At 45.2% G+C, this 17529-nt stretch overlaps 1 protein-coding gene across 2 annotated transcripts; it reads left to right on the top strand.

Moving 5' to 3' along the window:
• The first annotated feature begins 2405 nt into the window (after window positions 1-2405).
• On the top strand, window positions 2406-16865 carry LOC139552689 (tumor necrosis factor ligand superfamily member 10-like). Of its 2 annotated transcripts, XM_071364673.1 has the most exons (5): window positions 2406-2756; window positions 6551-6700; window positions 12417-12453; window positions 12561-12653; window positions 15892-16865. In XM_071364673.1, exons 1-5 carry the CDS (start codon window positions 2577-2579, stop codon window positions 16353-16355), a joined length of 924 nt encoding a protein of 307 aa, XP_071220774.1. In that variant the 5' UTR covers window positions 2406-2576; the 3' UTR covers window positions 16356-16865. The 2 variants fall into 2 exon arrangements, with proteins under 2 accessions (XP_071220774.1, XP_071220773.1); XM_071364672.1 differs by lacking the exon at window positions 6551-6700 and having other exon boundaries at window positions 2518-2756.
• Window positions 16866-17529: the final 664 nt, after the last annotated feature.

The raw sequence follows: 17529 nt of genomic DNA, 5'->3' as shown, positions 1-17529 counted from the left end.
GCCGGCCCGAGGAGACGCACTGGAGACCAGACGCGTTGAGCCGGCTTCATGGCACCTGGCTCAATGCCCAATCTAGCCCTACCAGTGCAGGGAGGTGGAATAACCCGCACCGGGCTATGCACACGTACAGGAGACACCGTGCGCTCTACTGCGTAACACGGTGTCTGCCCGTACTCTCGCTCTCCACGGTAAGCCTGGGAAGTGGGCGCAGGTCTCCTACCTGCCCTCGGCCCACTACCTCCTAGCCCCCCCCAAGACATTCTTGGGTAGTACTCACGGGCTTCCAGCCTTGCCTCCGTGCTGCCTCCTCATATCGCCTCCTCTCGGCTTTCGCTGCCTCCAGCTCTTCACGAGGGAGGCGATATTCTCCCGGTTGTGCCCAAGGTCCCTTTCTTTCCAATATCAGCATACCAGCAGCAGCATACCACCCTGCATACCACTGCTGGCTTGCTTCTGAAGCTAAGCAGGGTTGGTCCTGGTCAGTCCCTGGATGGGAGACCAGGTGCTGCTGGAAGTGGTGTTGGAGGGCCAGTAGGAGGCACTCTTTCCTCTGGTCTAAACAAAGATCCCAATGCCCCAGGGCAGTGATTGGGGACACTGCTCTGTGTAGGGTGCCGTCTTTCGGATGGGACGTTAAACGGGTGTCCTGACTCTCTGAGGTCATTAAAGATCCCATGGCACTTATCGTAAGAGTAGGGGTGTTAACCCCGGTATCCTGGCTAAATTCCCAATCTGGCCCTTAACCATCACGGTCACCTAATAATCCCCAGTTTACAATTGGCTCATTCATCCCCCTCCTCTCCCCTGTAACTATTCCCCAGGTCGTTGCTGCAAATGAGAATGTGTTCTCAGTCAACTTACCTGGTAAAATAGCGGTGAAATAAAAAAATAAAAAAATAAAAAATCTCCTCCCATGTCCAAGAATCCTTGATGCCTTGCTCCTGTTGCCGCTTGTCACGCTGCTTGGTCCGATGGTGGGTAATTCTGTCACGATCGTCTACTGAAGAGAGTAAGGACCAAGGCGCAGCGCGTGAAAAGAACATCTTATTTTATTCAGAAGAGAGAAAACATGAAACGAACACTATACATAAACTAAACAAACGACCGTGAAGCTATAAACGTTGTACACACACACACAGGCTACAAACGTTCAACACAGACAATTACCCACAAACACCTAAAGCCTATGGCTACCTTAAATATGGCTCCCAATCAGAGACAACAATAACCAGCTGTCTCTGATTGAGAACCAAATCAGGCAACCATAGACTTTCCTAAACACCTACACTCAACCATAGACAATCCTAGACACATACACTCAACACAAACCCATACACTAAATCCAACACCCCCTTTACCATAATAAACACCCAAAACAAAAACATACCCCATGTCACACCCTGACCTAACTAAAATAATAAAGAAAACAAAGAATACTAAGGCCAGGGCGTGACAGTCAGAAATGTTGACATAGAACCTACAGTCTTAAAGAGAAAGGTAGGCTTAGTTAAAATATATAATTCCCGGCAGGAGTCATCTAGAACACATCTTCATCTTCCAGGATTGCCATAGGACTGAACTCTCTGTCACAGGATTGCCATAGGACTGAACTCTCTGTCACAGGATTGCCATAGGACTGAACTCTCTGTCACAGGATTGCCATAGGACTGAACTCTCTGTCACAGGATTGCCATAGGACTGAACTCTCTGTCAGACAGGATTGCCATAGGACTGAACTCAATTCATTGTCTCCCAAATAGAATGAAATAAACAAGTAAATTAAACAAATTGGGATAGTGACACGAGCAGCATTCCATGAACTAAAATACATAAATAATGATTAGAAAGCAGCAACAATAGGCTATTTCTATTCAGGTAGACAAATCAAAATGAAGTTGAAAAAACGGCTGCTACTGTGACCTGTAGAATGAGGAAGTAGTCAGGAGCCAATGAAATGATAAGCATTCAGGAGCCAATTGAAAGAGGGGGTTCGTTTTCCCTGGGCGGTTCATCAGAGGGGCCTGAGAGATGAGGGGAAGGGCCTGAGAGATGAGGTCTCCAGTAGGTGTCAGTATAGAGAGGGGCCTGAGAGATGACGGTCCTGAAAGATGAGGTCTGCAGCTAGAGTTTACTGGACCAGTGAGGAAACTGGGGGCTGCCAGTTTGGTTTGTGGACAGACAAAATGTCTTCTTCTCACTCTATCTGAGGGAATGTGAGCCTTTAAGTGTTACAAATAAAGCTCAATATCAATAACCTACTGAACACGTAGGATCACAAAAACAGGCTACATTTTAGATTAACACAAATCAAGCATCAATAAACCAACCATGTCAAACTTAGCCTACGTATTTGCAAAAAGCAGATCCAAATATATAGCATTAGAGCCAACTAAAATAGTGAGGTTGACTGTTCAAATTAGAAAACCGAGTACTTTACTTGTAGCAGGCTTTAGGATACAGAATCTTCCACGGGAGATTAGTATAAAAACGCTCAGGGAAAAAAGCGCCTTTGTGTTCGGCAAAACAATGACACCCTTGCAGCCCTCCCACTCAACATAGAAAATATTGACAGTGTTATGGCAACTCGAGATCAATTCAGACCTGACGTTGAACAAAGACATATCATGGCCGCATCAAACAGCCGACGAGACGTCCAGTCAAAGTTATGGGTCCCAATGATCGTTATTGTCGTGGTTGTACTGCAAATAGCTTCGACAACTGGACTCCTCGTCTTCTTGAACATGTCAGTTGCTCAGGTAAGGTGTTTTCTTTTACAAAACAGCTGATGTTCGCATGACAACCAGAAAACTTCTGTTTAGGCTCTCTTTTTCCAGCTCACAGTTGGTTCTCCAGTCAGGAAAGTTATGCCAACACATTCAGAGTACATGCATAAAAACATTTACTAAGTATGTAGTTGCCTATATAGTCTTCTTGAGGTGATGCAAATCAGTCTGCCAATAAAATAACACGTATCTAATAATTAAGAGTATATGAACTAACTACCCTATATAAACCTGTTACAAATACTCTAAAAAGCAGTATTCTAGCTACAGATAATAAATACATATACAGTAGGCTACATTATTCTTGACCTCCTAATCAGAACTATAATGCGTACTTATAAAGACAGTACACTTTCCCATTTAGATTGTATGATATCTGCTGATTAAAAGTGGAATCTGTCTACATAAAGTATCAGCATACACTGAAGACGTTGTAATTGGATGTAGATTAATATGACTGTAATAATCAATGTAGTCTGGAGCTGTCAGGTCTAATCAGTGTACTAATTACATGGGTCAAATTCTCCTCTTTCTATAGTCTGGCATGGGATTGTTTGTTACAATGATGGCAGAGCCTGTTAGCAGCACAAACAAAGAGCCAGTGAGTCACTAATATGAGTCTGGGGTCGAAGAAACAAACCCAAAGTAACCACATCCCTCAGGAAATAAAACACTCACATTGGAAGTAACAATTAAAGTTTATGAAACTGCTAGTCACCAGGCAAATACTAGTTGAGAGGGAAGGGATTTGTAGTTCACTGCAACTCAATGCTATGTCAAACTTTATCATAAGGCCTGACTAACAATGCATTAAGTATTGTACAAAGTTACAAAAGCTGCCAAGTTTAGAGTCAGCAAAGTTCTGTAGAGGTGTTGGCAATGGGGGCATGGAAAGGTGTTGTTTCACTTGCACCCAAGCAGAGCGATCAAATCATGTACATGACTGATCTTGTACTACATTACTTATAAAAACAAAAACAAGTTTCTGGGAATGTTTGCCATTTGTTGTTATCGTGTTGGAAAAAGTACAACTGCAGCAGTGTGACTAACAGCACAGCATACGTCAATACAGTTGAAGTCGGAGGGTTTACATTCACTTAGGTTGGAGTCATTAAAACTCGTTTTTCAACCACTCCACAAATGTCTTGTTAACAAACTATCGTTTTGGCAAGTCGGTTAGGACATCTACTTTGTGCATGACACGGGTAATTTCTCCAAAAATTGTTTACAGACAGATTATTTAACTTATATCAGATAATTCACTGTATCACAATTCCAGTGGGTCAGAAGTTTACATACACTAAGTTGACTGTGCCTTTAAACAGCTTGGAAAATTCCAGAAAATTATGTCATGGCTTTAGAAGCTTCTGATAGGCTAATTGACATAATTTGAGTCAATTGGAGGTGTACCTATGGTTGTATTTCAAGGCCTACCTTCAAACTCAGTGCCTCTTTGCTTGACATCACAGGAAAATCAAAAGAAATCAGCCAATACCTCAGAAAAGAAAATAGTAGACCTCCACAAGTCTGGTTCATCCTTGGGAGGAATTTCCAAACGCCTGAAGGCACCACGTTCATCTGTACAAACAATAGTACGCAAGTATAAACACCATGGGACCACGCAGCCGTCATACCGCTCAGGAAGGTGACGCGTAGTGTCTCCTAGAGATGAACGTACTTTGGTGCGAAAAGTGCAAATCAATCCCAGAACAACAGCAAAGGAACCTGTGAAGATGCTGGAGGAAACGGGTACAAAAGTATCTATATCCACAGTAAAACGAGTCCTATATCGACATAACCTGAAAGGCCCGCTCAGCAAGGAAGAAGCCACTGCTCCAAACCCACCATAAAAAATCCAGACTACGGTTTGCAACTGCACATGGGGACAAAGATTGTACTTTTTGGGGAAATGTCATCTGGTCTGATGAAACAAAAATAGAACTGTTTGGCCATAATGACCATCATTATGTTTGGAGGAAAAAGGGGGGGACTTGTAAGCGAAAGAACACCACCCATACCGTGAAGCACGGGGGTGGCAGCATCATCATGTCGGGGTGCTTTGCTGCAGGAGGGACTGGTGCACTTCACAAAATAGATGGCGTCATGAGAAGGAAAATTATGTGGATATATTGAAGCAACAAGACATCAGTCAGGAAGTATTTATATCAAATCAAGTTTATTTTATATAGCCCTTCGTACATCAGCTAATATCTCGAAGTGCTGTACAGAAACCCAGCCTAAAACCCCAAACAGCAAGCAATGCAGGTGTAGAAGCACGGTGGCTAGGAAAAACTCCCTAGAAAGGCCAAAACCTAGGAAGAAACCTAGAGAGGAACCAGGCTATGAGGGGTGGCCAGTCCTCTGCTGGCTGTGCCGGGTGGAGATTATAACAGAACTATGCCAAGATGTTCAAAATATTCATAAGTGACAAGCATGGTCAAATAATAATCATGAATAATTTTCAGTTGGCTTTTCATAGCCGATCATTAAGAGTTGAAAATAGCAGGTCTGGGACAGGTGGCGGTTCCATAACCGCAGGCAGAACAGTTGAAACTGGAATAGCAGCAAGGCCAGGTGGACTGGGGACAGCAAGGAGTCATCATGCCCGGTAGTCCTGACGTATGGTCCTAGGGCTCAGGTCCTCCGAGAGAGAGAAAGAAAGAGAGAAGGAGAGAATTAGAGAGAGCCAAGATTTTCAAAATGTTCATAAATGACAAGCATGGTCAAATAATAATCAGGAATAAATATCAGTTGGCTTTTCATAGCCGATCATTAAGAGTTGAAAACAGCAGGTCTGGGACAGGTGGCGGTTCCATAACCGCAGGCAGAACAGTTGAAACTGGAATAGCAGCAAGGCCAGGCGGACTGGGGACAGCAAGGAGTCATCATGCCCGGTAGTCCTGACGTATGGTCCTAGGGCTCAGGTCCTCCGAGAGAGAGAAAGAAAGAGAGAAGGAGAGAATTAGAGAGAGCCAAGATTTTCAAAATGTTCATAAATGACAAGCATGGTCAAATAATAATCAGGAATAAATATCAGTTGGCTTTTCATAGCCGATCATTAAGAGTTGAAAACAGCAGGTCTGGGACAGGTGGCGGTTCCATAACCGCAGGCAGAACAGTTGAAACTGGAATAGCAGCAAGGCCAGGCGGACTGGGGACAGCAAGGAGTCATCATGCCCGGTAGTCCTGACGTATGGTCCTAGGGCTCAGGTTCTCCGAGAGAGAGAAAGAAAGAGAGAACAAGGGGATTAGAGAGAGCATACTTAAATTCACACAGGACACTGGATAAGATAGGAGAAGTACTCCAGGTATAACCAACTGACCCTAGCCCCCCGACACATAAACTACTGCAGCATAAATACTGGAGGCTGAGACAGGAGGGGTCAGGAGACACTGTGGCCCCATCAGAAGAAACCCCCGGACAGGGCCAAACAGGAAGGATATAACCTGTCCTTCCTGTCCTTCCAAACAGGAAGGATATATATAATATATAGTATATATAGTATTTAAATAGTTATATTTTTTTATATATAGTATTTATGAAAAGCAGCACGCTCTTTCTGGTCTGTGCCATCAAGCCTGTTAGTTAATCCTTTGAAAATAGAACAATAATATTTCAAAGAATTACATCACAGATGTTATGGCGATACTAGGTCTATATTTTTATGGGGGAAACCCAAAACAAAGTAGTTGCATCCTTGTCCTCTAATACAGATACAGACAAAGATACCTACTTATCCCTGTCCTGTGTGGGTTGTGCTGTGCAGGTGAGGAGTCAAGGGGTGGCTGAGGAGTTACGTTGCCTGGGGCTCCTTAATGCCCTGGAGAAAGACCAGGAGATACCGGAGTCTCTGGTTCAACTGTTTGGGGAGCCCTGCATCAAACTGGCCCAGGGAATAAGGGCCTATGTCACCAAGGTGGGTACCACCTGCTGTTTGATGCCGCCATGATGTATGTCTTTGTTCAACGACAGGTTTGAATTAATCTGAGTTGCCGTTAAAGCCCGCCCACTGGGCCAGACGTCAATTCAACGTCTGTTCCACGTTGGTTCAGCGTAATTCCATTGAAATGACGAGGAAACATGGATTCAACCAGTGTGTGCCCAGTGGGCAATCTAATTCTTGGATGAGGAGGGGAGCACCCACTCCGTCATCCATAATGTGTTTGAGTGGGAGGGCTGCAGGAGCTTAACTGTCAATGTCTCATTTACACAGTCATCGTTTTTTACATGAACGTTTGTTCATTACAAACTATTGAAATACCGACGATGTTTGTAGAAGTACTACATACACATGGTTATGGAATTCTTAACAAGGGAGAGAGTTATTATAGCATTCACTTTTGCCTTACTCGTAACATGCTGTATTGACTTTTCTGATCTCAGAGCTTAGTCCAGTGATGGAATTCTTCAGAACCTTAAGTACATCAGCTTCCTCTCTGATGCATCACCCTCATCAGCATGGTTGTTTATGGAGGTCTAACCTCAGCTTAAACCCAAATATCAGACAAAGCAATGGTCCACATTGCATCATACTCAATTCTCTAGTTTACTCTTACGAAAAACCACATGAATTTCACGTGATCTTAAAAAAAAAAAAAAAGGTTTTATTTATTTAACTTTTCTAGGCAAGTCAGTTAAGAACAAATTCTTGCAGCACTAATTAGGTAAAGCTGTAAGAATCATCCGTTATGGTCTTTTTCTGTCATACACATAAAAAAAAATAGAATCAAATCAAACTTTATTTGTCACATTGTCACGGCTTTCTAATTCCTCCTCCTCGGACGAGGAGAGGCGAGAAGGATCGGACCAATACGCGGAGTGGTTAGTGTCCATAATTTATTAGCATCGAACTGAACACTATAATGAAACAAAATAACAAATAGAAAACCGACAAACAGTCCCGTGTGGCACAACGACTACACGGAAGACAAACACCCACAAAACACAAGTGAAACCCAGGCTGCCTAAGTATGATTCTCAATCAGGGACAACGATTGACAGCTGTCTCTGATTGAGAATCATACCCGGCCGGACACAAACATCCCAACATAGAAAATACCACATAGACAAACCCACCCAACTCACGCCCTGACCAACTAAATAAATACAAGAAAAAGGAAAACAGCTCAGGAACGTGACATAACCCCCCCCTTAAGGTGCGAACTCCGGGCGCACCAGCATAAACTCTAGGGGAGGGTCTGGGTGGGCGTCTGTCCATGGTGGCGGCTCTGGCGCTGGTCGTGGTCCCCACCCCACCATAGTCAAACCCCGCTTCCGTGGCCTCCTCCCAATGGCCACCCTCCATGTCAATCCCACTATACCAAAGGGCAGCTCCGGACTGAGGGGCAGCACCGGACTGAGGGGCAGCACCGGACTGAGGGGCGGATCCTGGCTGGCTGGCTCTGGCGGATCCTGGCTGGACGGCTCTGGCGGATCCTGGCTGGACGGCTCTGGCGGATCCTGGCTGGACGGCTCTGGCGGATCCTGGCTGGTCCTGTCTGGCGGAAGGCTCTGGCTGATCCTGTCTGGCGGAAGGCTCTGGCTGATCCTGTCTGGCGGAAGGCTCTGGCTGATCCTGGCTGGCGGAAGGCTCTGGCTGATCCTGGCTGGCGGAAGGCTCTGGCTGATCCTGGCTGGCGGAAGGCTCTGGCTGATCCTGGCTGGCGGAAGGCTCTGGCTGGTCCTGGCTGGACGGCTCTGGCTGGTCCTGGCTGGACGGCTCTGGCTGGTCCTGGCTGGACGGCTCTGGCTGGTCCTGGCTGGACGGCTCTGGCCAGACGGACAGCGCTGGGCAGGCAGACAGTTCAGACAGCGCTGGGCAGGCAGACAGTTCAGACAGCGCTGGGCAGGCAGACAGTTCAGACAGTGCTGGGAAGGCAGGCAGTCAGACAGCGCTGGGAAGGCAGGCAGTTCAGACTCAGGCTGCGCTGGAGAGGAGGAAGGCTCTGACAGCGCTGGACAGGTGGGAGCAGCTGGAGAGAGAACCCGGAGAGACAGCCTGGTGCGGGGGGCTGCCACTGGAGGACTGGTACGTGGAGGTGGCACCGGGTATACCGGACCGTGAAGGAGGACACGCGCTCTTGAGCACCGAGCCTGCCCAACCTTACCAGGTTGAATGATCCCCGAAGCCCTGCCAGTGCGGCGAGGTGGAAAAACCCGCACTGGGCTATGCTGGCGAACCGGGGACACCCCTTGTAAGGCTGGTGCCATGTACGTCGGCCCAAGGAGACGCACTGGAGGCCAGATGCGTTGGGCCGGCTTCATGACACCCGGCTCGATGCCCAACCTAGCCCGGCCAGTGCGGCAAGGTGGAATAGCCCGCACTGGACTAAGCACGCGTACTGGGGACACCGTGCGCTTTACCGCATAACACGGTGTCTGACCAGTACGACGCCCTCTCACTCCACGGTAAGCACGGGGAGTTGGCTCAGGTATCCTACCCGGCTTTGCCACACTCCGCGTGTGGCCCCCCCCAAGAAATTTTTGGGTCTGACTCTCGGGCTCCCAACCGCGTCGCCGCGCTGCCTCCTCATACCAGCGCCTCTCTGCCTTCTCTGCCTCCAACTCCGCCTTGGGACGGCGATATTCCCCTGGCTGAGCCCAGGGTCCTTTGCCGTCCAGAATCTCTTCCCAAGTCCAGGAGTCTTGTTTTTTTTCCCGCTGCTGTTGCCGCCCTTCTCCACTCCGCTTGGTCCTTTGGTGGTGGGTGTTTCTGTCACGGCTTTCTAATTCCTCCTCCTCGGACGAGGAGAGGCGAGAAGGATCGGACCAATACGCGGAGTGGTTAGTGTCCATAATTTATTAGCATCGAACTGAACACTATAATGAAACAAAATAACAAATAGAAAACCGACAAACAGTCCCGTGTGGCACAACGACTACACGGAAGACAAACACTCACAAAACACAAGTGAAACCCAGGCTGCCTAAGTATGATTCTCAATCAGGGACAACGATTGACAGCTGTCTCTGATTGAGAATCATACCCGGCCGGACACAAACATCCCAACATAGAAAATACCACATAGACAAACCCACCCAACTCACGCCCTGACCAACTAAATAAATACAAGAAAAAGGAAAACAGGTCAAGAACGTGACACACATGTGCCGAATACAACAAGTGTAGACTTTACCGTGAAATGCTTACTTACAAGCCCTTAACCAATAGTGCAGTTCAAGAAGAGTTAAGAAAAGATTTACCAAGTAGACTAAAATAATAAGTAACACAATAAGAATAACAATAATGAGGCTATATACAGGAGGCACCGGTACCAAATCAGTGTGCGGGGGTACAGGCTAGTTGAGGTAATCTGTACATGTAGGTGGGGGCGACTGGCTATGCATAGATAACAAACAAACAGCGAGTCGCAGGAGTGTACAAAAGGGAGGGGAGTCAGTCAATGTAAATTGTCCGGTGGCGATTTTATGAATTGTTCAGCAGTCTTATGGCTTGGGGGTAGAAGCTGTTGAGGAGCCTTTTGGTCCTAGACTTGGCGCTCTGGTACCGCTTGCCACCGCTTGCCGTGCGGTAGCAGAGAAAACAGTCTATAACTTGGGTGACTGGAGGCTCTGACAATTTTTTGGGCTTTCCTCTGACACCGCCTATTATATAGGTCCTGGATGGCAGGAAGCTACCGTTCAAAAGTTTGGGGTCACTTAGAAATGTCTGTGTTTTTGAAAGAAAATAAAAACAATTGTCCATTAAAGTAACATCAAATTGATCAGAAATACAGTAGATGGAGACATTGTTAATGTTGTAAATGACTATTGTAGCTGTAAACGGCAGATTTTTCATGGAATATCTACATAGGCGTACAGAGGCCCATTATCAGCAACCATCACTCCTGTGTTCCATGGCACGTTCTGTTAGCTAATAAAACTTTATAATTTTAAAAGGCTAATTGATCATTAGAAAACCCTTTTGCAATTATGTTAGCACAGCTGAAAACTGATGTTCTGATTAAAGAAGCAATACAACTGGCCTTCTTTAGACTAGTTGAATATCTGGAGCATCAGCACTTGTGGGTTCGATTACAGGCTCAAAATGGACAGAAACAAAATAACTTTCTTCTGAAACTCGTCAGTCTATTCTTGTTCTGAGAAATGAAGGCTATTCCATGCGAGAAATTGCCAAGAAACTGAAGATCTCGTACAATGCTGTGTACTACTCCCTTCACAGAACAGCTCAAACTGTCTCTAACCAGAATAGAAAGAGGAGGGGGAGGCCCCGGTGCAGAACTGAGCAATAGGACAAGTACAATTGATTGTCTAGTTTGAGAAACAGATGCCTCACAAGTCCTCAACTGGCAGCTTCATTAAATAGTACCCTCAAAACACCAGTCTCAACATCAACAGTGAAGGGTCGACTCCGGGATGCTGGCCTTCTAGGTAGGGTTGCAAAGAAAAAGCCATAGCTCAGACTGGCCAATAAAAAGAAAAGATTAAGATGGGCAAAAGAACACAGACACTGGACAGAGTAAGATTGGAAAAAAGTGTTATGGACAGACTAATTAAGTTTGAGGTGTTCGGATCAGGAAGAAGAATATTCATGAGACGCAGAAAAAATGTAAAGATGCTGGTGGAGTCCTTGACGCCATCTGTCAAGCATGGTGGAGCTAATGTGATGGTCTATGGGTGCTTTGGTGGTGGTAATGTGGGAGATTTGTACAGGGTAAAAGGGATCTTGAAGAAGGAAGGCTATCACTCCGTTTCGCAATGCCATGCTATACCCTGTGGACGGCCCTTAATTGGAGCCAATTTCCTCCTACAACAGGACAATGACCCAAAGCACAGCTCCAAACTATGCAAGAACTATTCAGGGAAGAAGCAGTCAGCTGGTATTCTGTCTATAATGGAGTGGCCAGCACGGTCACCGGATCTCAACCCTATTGAGCTGTTGTGGGAGCAGCTTGACCGTATGGTACGTAAGAAGTGCCCATCAAGCCAATCCAACTTGTGGGAGGTGCTTCAGGAAGCATGGGGTGAAATCTCTTCAGATTACCTCAACAAATTGATAACTAGAATGCCAAAGGTCTGCAGGGCTGTCATTTCTGCAAATCGAGGTTTCTTTGACGAAAGCAAAGTTTGAAGGACACTTATTATTTCAATAAAAAATCATTATTTATAACCTTGTCAACGTCTTGACTATATTTCTTATTCATTTTGCAACTCATTTCATGTATGTTTTCATGGAAAACAAGGACATTTCTTAGTGACCCCAAACTTTTGAACGGTAGTGTAGATCCTGATCAAGGGGTGAGTGGGAGTAGCATTTGAGAGTGCATGGTGATTCATCTTCAAAGAGCACAGCTGTTTTTCATTATTTCAGTTGAAAAACGAATTGAGGCAGTCGCACATCTGGTCTGTTTCCTCCTTGTGTTTTTCCATGAAATATAGGGAGTGAGATAATTTACTGGGATGTGTCCAGGTCCCAATAAAATGTGTACCCTCTCGACTTTGTCAAAAGAGCTTGTAAAAAAAGGAATTGTGTTCCGCATGAAATTGGAATGCTGCAACTGCTCAAGAAGAATGCTGCACTGCATGTCATAGGCTGTACTATACTTAATCCTATGCTGTGTGTTCACTATTGAGCTCTACGCCACATCTTAAAAAGGGTTTTTGTCTTTCAGGTGACAGAAAATATTATTTCAAAACACGCCGTTCCAGGTAATCATCCATCCATCCATCAGTCATCATCATCATTATAGCATATCTTATCTATCTAATATCCACTCCTGGTGCTACTGTTCTCTCACTGCTATGCTCCTTTTCAGAGCCCAGTGCCCAGCCCAGAACCAAGCCCGTCAGTTCTGCAGGGCATCAGAAGCCCTCTGCTCACCTCACACTCCGAGACAGTAGCTTACAAGGTATGGGAGACTAGTATGTTTGTGCTTGCTTGTTCTTTTGGTGGGACATTCAGTTGTTTTGATTTTGTTTAATCTAATGTAATCTAATGTTTTTATGCTGGGATAAAATTGCAGAATGTCAGTCAATTTCAACAGTATAGCTTTAAAAACACTCTACTAATATCAAACATCTACAGGGCCAGCTCTATCCTTTTGGGGGCCCTAAGCAATTTGATTGGGTCGCACCCCAACTCACAGCAAATATTTTGGTGGCACCCCTCTTGACGGTGTAGTGAAATATTTAAGTTTTAGTTAATTTCATGCAAATCTACACATTTTCCCATGGTACGTAGAGAAAATATTGCAGTTTTAAGTACGTTTTCTGCAATTCTACACATTTTGCCATGGATCGGAATGAAAACCTTGCAATTTTATTGCAAGTTTCCTGCAATTCTACACATTCTTTAATGACTTATACCATGTTAATATGATTAATGTGTGAGAATGACTTAGAAAATCAATGTGGGCCCGGTCGGTATCTGGCCGATTACTACAAGTTTAGATAGCTGGCTAGACTAACTACCAGTCTAACGTTGTTAGCTGACATGGCCAATTGAGTGACTGTCAGTGACTGACATAACAAGAGAAAAACTGCTGATGCACATCCAAATTAAAAAAAAATTACATACTATTCTTACTCTCAATTGTAAGTTGAGACCCTGACTAATTTCTTTAAAATATTTATTTTAACGTCCGGGGGTCCGAAGCGACCGCTTATGCCTGGAACCGAACCTGAACATCTTCAAAGACTATCTGAGCAAATAAAGGCGTTGCATCGCTCATCTCTGAAACCAATTCACTGAAACTATGTCATGATTTCACATAAACCTCAGACTTCACATACAGGGCGCTGTTTTCATATTCAGATCACCAGAAATATCTGATCATGTATCCAGGAACGCAGTAATGTTGTCCTCATTAACAAATACGTCAGAATAGCGATACTTATTTGTTTCTTGACTGAATTTTTGCTTGCTGCTTTCTCTTTCTCCTATCCATCCACCTTAATGCTGTTTCCCTACTGCACAGATTTCGCCAAAGTTAAAGGAATCCAATTACCTACAGTGCCTTGCAAAAGTATTCATCCCCCTTGGCGTTTTTCCAATTTTCTTTGCATTACAACCTGTAATTTAAATGTATTTTTATTTGGATTTCATTTAATGGACATACACAAAATAGTCCAAATTGGTGAAGTGAAATGAAAAAAAGAACTTGTTTAAAAAAAAAAAACGGAAAAAACCCCCTGGAAAAGTGGTGCGTGCATATGTATTCACCCCCTTTGCTATCAAGTCCCGAAATAAGATCTGGAAGCAACCTATTACCTTCAGAAGTCACATAATTAGTTAAATAAAGTCCACCGGTGTGCAATCTAAGTGTCACATGATCTGTCACATCATCTCAATGTATATACCTGTTCTGAAAGACCCCAGAGTCTGCAACACCACTAAGCAAGGGGCACCACCAAGCAAGCAGCACCACGAAGACCAAGGAGCTCTCCAAACAGGTCAGGGACAAAGTTGTGGAGAAGTACAGATCAGAGTTAAGTTATGAAAAATATCAGAAACTTTTAACATCCCACAGAGCACCATTAAATTCATTATTAAAAAATGGAAAGAATGGGTTCGCGCCCAGGCTCTGTCGCAGCCGGCCACAACCGGGAGGTCCGTGGGGCGACGCACAATTGGCCTAGCGTCGTCCGGGTTAGGGAGGGTTTGGCCGGTAGGGATATCCTTGTCTCATCGCGCTCCAGCGACTCCTGTGGCGGGCCGGGCGCAGTGTGCGCTAACCAAGGGGGCCAGGTGCACGGTGTTTCCTCCGACACATTGGTGCGGCTGGCTTCCGGGTTGGAGGCGCGCTGTGTTAAGCAGTGCGGCTTGGTTGGGTTGTGCTTCGGAGGACGCATGGCTTTCGACCTTCGTCTCTCCCGAGCCCGTACGGGAGTTGTAGCGATGAGACAAGATAGTAATTACTAGCGATTGGATACCACGAAAATTGGGGAGAAAAAGGGGTAAAAATAAAAAATAAAAATGGAAAGAATATGGTACCACAACAAACCTGCCAAGAGAGGGCCACCCACCAAAATGTACAGACCAGGCAAGGAGGACATTAATCAGAGAGGCAACAAAGATAACCCTGAAGGAGCTGCAAAGCTCCACAGCAGAGATTGGAGTATCTGTCCATAGTACCACTTTAAGTTGTACACTCCACAGAGCTGGGCTTTACAGAAGAGTGGCCAGAAAAAAAGCCATTGCTTAAAGAAAAAACTGTTTGGTGTTCACCAAAAGGCATGTGGGAGACTCCCCAAACATATGGAAGAAGCAACTCTGGTCAGATGAGACTAAAATTGATTTCTTTTGCCATCAAGGAAAACGCTTTGTCTGGCGCAAACCCAACACCTCTCATCACCCCGATAACACCATCCCCACAGTAAAGCATGGTGGAGGCAGCATCATGCTGTGGGGATGTTTTTCATCGGCAGGGACTGGGAAACTGGTCAGAATTGAAGGAATGATGGATGGGGCTAATTACAGGGAAATTCTTGAGGGAAACCTGTTTCACCTTCCAGCAGGACAACGACCCTAAGCATACTGCTAAAGCAACATTCGAGTGGTTTAAGGGGAAACATTTAAATGTCTTGGAATGGGCTAGTCAAAGCCCACACATAAATCCAATTGAGAATCTGTGATATGACTCCGCTGTACACCAGCGGAACCCATCCAACTTGAAGGAGCTGGATCAGTTTTGCCTTGAAGAATGGGAAAAAATCCCAGTGGCTAGATGTGCCAAGCTTATAGAGACATACCCCAAGAGACTTGCAGCTGTAATTGCTGCAAAAGCTGGCTCTACAAAGTATTGACTTTGGGGGGTGAATAGTTATGTACGCTCAAGTGTTCAGTTTCTTTGTCTTATTGTTTGTTTCAGAAGATAAAATATTTTGCATCTTCAAAGTGGTAGGCATGTTGTGTAAATTAAATGATACAAACCACCTTAAAATGATACAAACCCCCCAAAAATCTATTTTAGTTCCAGGTTGTAAGGCAACAAAATAGGAGAAATGCCAAGGGGTGTGAATACTTTCGCAAGCCACTGTATAGGCCGACTCATCTTCGACTCATCTCATCTCTCATCTTACATCTACAGTAGTAATGCTTTGAATGGACTGTCTGTAGTGAAATATCTTCCTTTGTCCTCCTTATAGGCCCTATATCCCTGGCCCCACAGAAAGACCTGCATCAGTCCTGCCGCCACCCGGTCCGGTCCTGGGGCAACCAGAGTTTCGGCTCCCATCTCCACAACATGACCCTGTCTCATGGACGCCTACGCATCCCCCGGTCCGGACGTTATTACTTGTATGCCCAGGTGTACTTCCGCTATCCCTCCCTCACCCACGAGGGGGGTAACCACCATGGGGGCACCTCCAGCTACCAGCTGGTCCAGTGTGTTTACAAGAAGACGTCATACGCCAAGCCCCTTCAGTTGCTGAAGGGGGTGGGCACCAAGTGCTGGTCGCCTGACACAGAGTATGCCCTCCACTCTGTCTACCAGGGAGGCCTGTTTGAGCTGAGGGCCGGGGATGAGATCTTTGTTTCTGTGTCGTCGCCTACAGCCGTGCACGCAGAGGACTCATCCAGCTATTTTGGGGCATTCCGATTTGACCCATGAGCATGGAGGTTAAGGAGGGAAAAAGCTCTCTCACACAAGAGAATACTAAACATCTACTGTACATAGACTACAAATCACCATGGTTCTGACATAGCCAGCCACAGACTGGTGCACAGGCCATTAATAAAACTGGCTCACAGATGGCTACATTAGAACTATATATTTGAATAGAGTGGTGCGGACTAATTGGCATCCCGCTTTGGTACTGTAGCACAATCACAAATAAGAATCTTCAGCACTGAGAGGGATAGTGGAAAAGCATAAGACTAAGTAATGTGTGAATTCTTCGATATACAGTATGGCATGCAGCACTACCAACTACCAACGATAACTATAGCTCTGGTGTCCATATGGAACCACTCTTCAGCCCTGATCTCTCTAGACATACCGGTTGCTTCCCACAATGTACTTGTTGCCCTAGGTCTGGGATTTCCAAGACTAGCTCTGATGTGACCTGTAACTTGCACTAAATTTGATTAAAATTTTAACATTTGTTTTTGACTTAAACAAGCACTCTTGCATCAGGGCGTTATTTTAGTGTTGAATGTACCTATTGAGAATATCATTACAAGCTCTGAGTGGCTGTGGTTTCATAAATATAGCTAATTATGGATGATTAACAAACAATGGGCTCGAGGGGTAAAAACAAGGAATGGTGAAAGTTCTGCTTGATCCTGGCATAATCTTCTAATTTGTACAAAACCTTATTTAATGGGCGTCGGTAAGGCTCGAAGGGATTTTGGTAATGGCCCTCTTGGAATTCCTTCATCATACTGATAATTCTGCTATTTATTCCGTTTAGCATAGAGCGGCGCACAATTGGCCCAGCGTCGCCCGAGATAGGGGAGGGTTTGGCTGGGGGGGCTTTACAAGTAGTCCATCATTGTAAATAAGAATTTGTTCTTAACTGACGTGCCTAGTTAAATAAAATAAATAAAATAGCAATGAACTGCTTTTTTCAGCAACAACTTTTGATTGTTTGCTGTGGGTGGAGGTATTACTGATTACTGCAGTTAACCAGATACCAGTACTAGTCTTCAGTCATACTCCACTGGACATATGCATCAATTTAACGTCTGTTTGATTCAAACAGTGTGTGCCCAGTGGAACAGAGGTTCAGCACTGGACAGTAACTTAGTACTACTGTAGACGACTAGCTAATAATACTATAATA

Source organism: Salvelinus alpinus, chromosome 24 (genome assembly GCF_045679555.1).
Source record: "Salvelinus alpinus chromosome 24, SLU_Salpinus.1, whole genome shotgun sequence".
Lineage (NCBI taxonomy): Eukaryota > Metazoa > Chordata > Actinopteri > Salmoniformes > Salmonidae > Salvelinus > Salvelinus alpinus.
The sequence above is the reverse complement of the archived record's forward strand: the minus strand, read 5'-3'. Positions and strand labels throughout refer to the sequence as shown.

Bases quoted from the DNA above. Each gene is read 5' to 3' on its own strand.
- LOC139552689 (XM_071364673.1), top strand. From the start codon at position 2,577: ATGGCAACTCGAGATCAATTCAGACCTGACGTTGAACAAAGACATATC. The intron at 12,454-12,560 runs GTAATCATCCAT...GCTCCTTTTCAG, and splicing joins TTCAAAACACGCCGTTCCAG to AGCCCAGTGCCCAGCCCAGA. The intron at 12,654-15,891 runs GTATGGGAGACT...TCCTCCTTATAG, and splicing joins CCGAGACAGTAGCTTACAAG to GCCCTATATCCCTGGCCCCA.